Source organism: Zea mays, unplaced genomic scaffold (assembly GCF_902167145.1).
Source record: "Zea mays cultivar B73 unplaced genomic scaffold, Zm-B73-REFERENCE-NAM-5.0 scaffold_587, whole genome shotgun sequence".
NCBI classification, from domain to species: Eukaryota; Viridiplantae; Streptophyta; class Magnoliopsida; order Poales; family Poaceae; genus Zea; species Zea mays.
Window position 1 is genome coordinate 35104 of NW_023367242.1, and position 7037 is coordinate 42140.

At 44.7% G+C, this 7037-nt stretch overlaps 1 protein-coding gene across 1 annotated transcript; it reads left to right on the forward strand.

Moving 5' to 3' along the window:
* Positions 1 to 3933: 3933 nt before the first annotated feature.
* Positions 3934 to 7034, forward strand: LOC118475716 (uncharacterized; the record flags this gene model as incomplete). The annotated part of the gene is made up of 3 exons (XM_035963944.1): positions 3934 to 4186; positions 5026 to 5604; positions 5785 to 7034. Coding segments are annotated over exons 2-3 (1788 nt in total), but the record flags the coding sequence as incomplete, so codon positions are not given.
* Positions 7035 to 7037: the final 3 nt, after the last annotated feature.

The following is a 7037-nucleotide window of genomic DNA, read 5'->3' on the forward strand; positions in this document are numbered from 1 at the left end:
TATTTCTAATGTCAAAGGACCCAAAACCGTTGGGTACCTAAGAACAAGGCCTAATTTTGTTTTGTAGGTTTATGCATTCGGGGGCTCAGTTGGATAATTGATAGCGGTTGCACAAACCACATGACAGGGGAGAAAATGATGTTCTCCTCCTATGAGAAAACCATGATCCCCAAAGAGCTATCACATTCGGGGATGGAAATCAAGGTTTGGTCAAAGGACTTAGTAAAATTGCTATATCTCATGACCATTCTATTTCTAATGTTTTTCTTGTAGATTCTTTAGACTATAACTTACTTTCAGTCTCTCAATTATGTAAAATGGGATACAATTGTCTTTTTACGGATATAGGTGTTACTGTCTTTAGAAGAAGTGATGATTCAGTAGCATTTAAGGGAGTGTTAGAGGGTCAGCTATACTTAGTTGATTTAATAGAGCGGAACTCGACACTTGCTTAATTGCTAAGACTAACATGGGTTGGCTCTGGCATCGCCGACTAGCTCACGTTGGAATGAAGAATCTTCATAAGCTTCTAAAGGGAAAACACATTTTGGGACTAACAAATGTTCATTTTGAGAAAGACAGGGTTTGTAGCGCATGTCAAGCAGGGAAGCAAGTTGGTGTTCATCATCCACACAAGAACATCATGACGACTGACAGGCCACTCGAGCTACTCCACATGGACCTATTCGGCTCGATAGCTTACATAAGCATCGGTGGGAGTAAGTACTGTCTAGTTATTGTGGATGATTATTCTCGCTTCATTTGGGTGTTCTTTTTGCAGGATAAATCACAAACCCAAGAGACCTTAAAGGGATTCTTGAGACGGGCTCAAAATGACTTCATCTTAAGGATCAAAAAGATTAGAAGCGACAACGGGACGGAGTTCAAGAACTCACAAATAGAAGGCTTTCTTGAGTATGAGGGCATCAAGCATGAGTTCTCTTCTCCCTACACACCACAACAAAATGGTGTAGTGGAGAGGAAGAATAGAACTCTACTTGACATGGCGAGAACCATGCTTGAGGAGTACAAGACTTCGGATCGGTTTTGGGTGGAAGCAATCAACACCGCTTGCTACGCCATCAACCGTCCATACCTTCACCGAATCCTCAGAAGACATTGTATGAACTCCAACGGTCAAGAGGACGAAACGCCGCACAAGAAGCGTGCAATCGCCCCACGGTTGTGCGCCCCCTCGGCTTCGCCGCAACCAGCGGTCCAACCTCTGGCATGAGGGCCCAGGCCACATGTCATGCACCTGGCGCGCCGGTTTCTGTGTACAGAGAAGTCGCACCGCCACTCGCGCCAGTACCACGCCTCCTCGGGGCCACCGCAGAAGATGGAGAAGTTAAATTTTCAAAATCAATGCAGCGACTCGAGGCACCCCGCACATGGCCCAACAAATCCATTAAATGCGGGGGTCACGGGTCAGTCGGTCGCGGGGCAGGCGTGGCAGTCGGCGTGACCAAGGGCGGACCGACAGCAATTACACCAACGAACGCGCAAAAACAGTGAATCAATCGCCAACCAAACTTTGGCCCCACCTGCAGGCTCGTGTCCTCCCCTGAGGCGGCCCGGGGGGCCACTGTCGGTACCCTGAATCAGGGGTACCCCTTACTACATACAGTATGAAGACACGGTGCCAGTACGTCGATCTCTAGCCGCACGGTGAACAGCACCCGGGCCCACCGCGTGGACGGTTCGAGGGGCACACGTGGCGAGAGAAGATGATACATCCCAAGATGTATCAGTTGGGACCGGACCTCCGCAAGAAAGCACACGGACCCCCCATACGCACAACTCGGACCCCCCGATTACGGTCCAGGACTCCCAAATAAGCATGCCGGGTCCCCTAGATGGGGTCCAGATCCCTCCGAGTAAGGTCCGGGCCGCAACGAGGTCCCAGGACAGGGGATACCCTAGCGTAAGCAAGGGTCCGGTACTGACACGTGTTCAGGCCTTATCCTGTGCGCTTGCGCTCCCCGCTCAGGCGGAGTCCCGATGCTGCCGCGTGGCTCCTTGCCCGTGACATAAGCCAGCGGACGGAGCCTGACGTAAGGCCTCTAGGCCGCGCGGTCTCCACATTTATTGCGGAAAGGACGCGCCGCCTGTCCACCCTGCTGACAGGCGATGTGCCCCTCAACATTTAATGCGACCTGTCCAAGCAGGTGACGCCAGGGCCATCCTGCAGACGGCGTGCCTGTCCAGTCCGCTGTCAAACAGTACGCCCGGGCTACGCGGCACACTGTGTCCATCATCCCTTGTGCGAGAAGCTTCCCCTACACGTCGATACTACGCAGATCTCGGATGTCAGGGCGCAAGAAGATTGCTCCAACAACAAACATTAGTAGCTCCAAGTGCTACATCCGGTATGTTCCTGAGGCCCATATGTCGGGGCTCAGTACCCCTTGTACATGCCCCCCTTAGCTATAAAAGGGGAGGCATGCAACGTTACAACACAAGCTCTCTTAGACCAAACTTAGACAGATATTCTCAGCTCTCAAGCTTCACAACAATACAACACACAATGAAATAGGGTATTATGCTCCGACGGCCCGAACCACTCTAAATCCTCGCGTGTTCATGTGCTTGATGTTTGCTTAGCAGGACAGGCAAAACGCTTAAGCCTCTTTCTCATCTTAGGGTCTGTTTGGTTGAGCTGTGGCTGTGAAAAAAGTTGCTGTGAGTTGTGGAAAAAGCTGCTGTAGGTTGTGAGCTGTTAAAAAGCTAAAAACCGTTTGGTGGAAACCACTAAAAGTCGTTAAAAATTCTTCGATATATGTTTTCACAGTTCCATCCGAAAAGCCACTAAAAGCAGGTCCAGGGGTGCTTTCAAATTTGCACTACGAGAAAACCGACTTTTAGAAAAAGCTGCTTTCTGGATCCAGCCCTTTGGTTAGCTTTTGGCTTTTAGGGGGACAAAAGCCAAAGCCAAAAGTCAAACCAAACACACCCTTAGGATTTAGGGCGAGTGCACTCCGCCACCCGACCGAAAAAATTCCCTCTCCGACAAATACAAATATTTTAGTTAAAGGTAAAGAAGGAGCTAAATAAGAGAAATTATTGGAGAGAAGAAGAAATAGGACGGACGAAGGGAATGGTTGGAGAGTCTGATAGTGGTAACACAACACCATGCTGTATACTAATTCCGATGTACTATTAGTTGTCGTTTAGAACAGCGACACGGTCTCCAAAATATAATTTTGACTAATGTTTTATTAAGATACAAATAAACTTTTAATACATTTATATTTTTATAAAAAATACTTATTAGACAAATAAGTGTATATAAACATTAAAACATTATGTTTTAAACTACATAATAAAATAATTATTTATAGTCAATATGTTTATAAATTTGACTCAGTTATCCGTGTCCCCGGCTCCCGCCTCCTCGTCTCCCCCCAAAACGCAGAAGCGGGCTGGCGGTTGCAGTTTCCCGCCCGCTCGCACATAGGTGCGAAATTTGCCCAGCTACTTCGCGCGCTCCCTTCCCGCCATCCGTCTCTCTTCTCCAGCAATTATACTATCCACAGTAGGCAGTAGCCGAAGTTCCTACCCTCCCCTTCGCCTCCATCTCTCTTCTCCTCACGATTCACGAACGCAGAGCTCCTTCCCCACTCCGGCGTTGCCAAGAAGCCAGCTTCCTGGCCCGTCTCCCTCCGCTCGCCAGCAGCCTTTCGCTGTCATCCAAGGTCCGCACCTCCAGCTTTTCACGCCCGCCCGCCGCCGCGCCGGGCGCCGGCTCTTTCTGGTACGTATTTTGATAATCTGCGGGCTATAGTAGATCTATATTTATCCTTTTTTGTTGGAAAAGGATCTTTGTTTATCTTGGCATTCCCCTAACGAAAGTTGCGGATCTGTCAGTTGATCTAGTTGAATGAGCCGTGGCTAGGACTGATTCCGTTGTTTCTGTTGCTATTGTTTTTTTTTTGGGGTGGGGGGGGGGGTGGCGGAGGCCGTTGGCGGCACTGTACACTGGGGATTCCGCGAAGAAATGCTCCTCTCGGCAGAAGTGTTCGTTCCAGGGCTTCAGTATTTTTTTAGGAAACTGGAGAGGCCGAAGCCCCTACAGTTGTTTCAGGGTCAGGGCTTCAGTGTTGCCATCCAGTTTCTCAAGGTGGATGCCACTGGGGGTTTCTTGACGAGTACAGGGATGCGACTACTGTTTATAATCCCTGAAGAGGTGATTCATACGAGCAAATGTGAAAAAAATGCATTCGTAAAATAAATATGCTTGCAAGATTGTCCATTAAACATCCCATGCCATTCTATTCCTTTTTTTTTAAAAAAATCTCTGTGCTGGGTAGTAAAATCTGGTCCTTGTCTCCTTGATGTATAGCAGTGTCTCGTGTCTTATTTCTAGTTTGGTTTATGGATCATTCATGTACAGCACATACATACAATTACTTATTAGTCGAGGCTCGCGTAGGCACATTTATGTATTGTTTCTATGCTGTTTCGACATGGTCACGTCATTCTTTTCCTGTATCTTGAAGAATTCAAGGGTAAACAATTCTTGTTAACATCGTTTTTGCTTATTATATTAGTTTATCCCCTTATCTTTTTACTGGAAAGTTTGATGCTCTCAGTGGATATGCGCTTACGTTTTTTGAGAGACGATATTCATCTCTGTTTCAAAAAGCAGTGCTAGCCGCCAGCCGGTGCCTAGGCGCTAGGCCCGAGCATCATTGCCTCGCCTAGACTCATTTGTTACGTCTAGGCATTTTTCACTTACAGCGGTTTATGACTTATGTGTGACGGAGAATGGGACAAATGGAGATGGAGGAAGATGAATAATAGTCATGGGACTCATGGACATGTGATAACGTTTTAGTCTTTCTTTTAGTATGCCATATCGTCTGTGTTTAACAAGGCATACTTTAATTGCTTGGAAAAAAAATATAACTACCTAGGTGCTAGGAAGAGCCGGACCATTTGCTCCTATCGCTTTTGAAACATCCATATCATGTCTCTATGGGGCATGCACCTGATCATAACATTTGGTTTTCTGCATTTGTACAGGAAATATTTTTCGATCTGTACCATTGCTTTCCAAAGCCACAATGCCTGCTTCTGCTTGCACACATCTTGATTCTGGTTGTACTAGGAAATATACAAGGTTCAAGAATATTCACGCAGTTTATGATGAAGATTATGACAGGGATCCTAAGAGGATCAAAACTGAAATCATTGATTCGGAACTAAGTGTTGGTTCTGTCAGTGACAAGGATAGTGAACAAGATTGTGATGATGTATTTCTCAAGGATCTCAGGACTCAGTGTAAAGCAAAGAATTGGAAGACTTCAAAAATCACATCGGAAGGATGTGGCATTAAGAATCAGGCTAAAACAGAAGATGACATTGATCTTGATAAGCCTCTTATTGCATTGAAACAAAAGAGTCCAAAAACATCTCTTGCTAAGGATAATGTAAAGATGAATGCACTAAGATCTTCTCCATGTGCTACGAAAGAGGAAGATACAACATCACATAGAGACAAGATTCTTAGTTCTTCCCTGATCAAAGCAACAATGCAAGACCCAGTATTAGAGAAGCTTGGAAGGAAATTTGCAGAACTGGAGCAGTCTAAAGTTGTTATTGGTGAGTGACTAGCCTGTTCATATGAAGTCCAGTTCTTATATCACTGTCTATCATCTTCTAGATGTGTTAGATGAATGTGTAGATTTTTTTCTTCTTGTTTCTCAGGTTCTTTTTTTTTGAAATAAACATACCCTTTTTCAATTATGTGACTAAATGTTTTTTTCTGTACTGCACTTTCAGATTGTACTGAAATCGTTGGTGATCAAATTTGTTGTGTTGAAGTGAACAATACAGCTGGAGCTCTAGCGAGCTGTGCAAAACCTGATGTACTTTGTGAAATAAAAGCTGAAGATACAAATTATTCTGAATTTGGAACTTCTATCTGTTCCATAAAGAATCCTGAGCATTCATCCTTTAAGCTGCAACAGAAGCTGGTAGCGGGTGATGACTGTGTGCCTCAATATTGTTTCATGACTCGACCAGCTCAATTAGCCGATGTTTCTGATCATCCCTGCGAACAAACCTGCAGTATCAACAATTTTGATGACATTACAGCTGCAAAAGCAATTGAGGTTTCTTCGTTAGGTCTCACTGATGAAACGAGCAATCATCAGAAAACATCTGAAAATCTAACTGACTCAGATGTGTGTAAGTCCTCTACCGCAAATGGGTTTATAGCTTGTTCTTTCAATCAGTCCTGCCATGATCTTGTGGATAGCGATGAACATTGGAATTTATTTGTTCATCGGAATGAGCCTGTGAAGCTTTTGGAAGAGTTGTCTTCTGTTGATGAATCATGCGCAGATACTCAATCTGATTTATGTGGAAGCACAAAAATGAATTGCACTTCCCTTGAGGGGGTTGTGCAGATGCAGGCTGAGGGCCAATTGGATTCAATAGTCTGCTGTGGTGTAAGGCCAAAGCATATGTTACTAGATATGGAAATTAGACATACAGAAACTGGTGTATTCACCTTTGATAAGACTATTGACTTGGCTCATCCTGCCAATTTTGTTGCACAAGATGGAAGGCTAGAAAGTATAGTATACGATGTTTTGAATAATCATGCACAAAGGACAGCCTCTAAAAACGAATCTTCTGTTGGACTCCCAGAAACTGCTGTGAGTCAGAGCTCACTTATTGACTTCACTGACAATTGTGTTGAAGACAAAAGGGCTTCAGTTGATAAAATTTTACCTCCCAATAATCTAGACTGGCCATTGAAGGATAAGTTAAATTCTACAACAGACTATGACATTTGTAGGCCTATTAATGATGATGAAGGATCAGAAGAAGAATTAGTGCCTCAACATCAGTTATACCAGTCGTGTAGTGATAAATTCAACCTTAGCAGTGCCATGCCAGAGATTTCTAATGCTGAAGATTCACAAAAAATATCTGCCGGAGCTCAAAATTCTTCTGCTACCTTTTTGGAAACTGATGGGCGAATTAAAAAGCCAAATTTTTTTGTGGATGAAGAACCAATTGAAGAA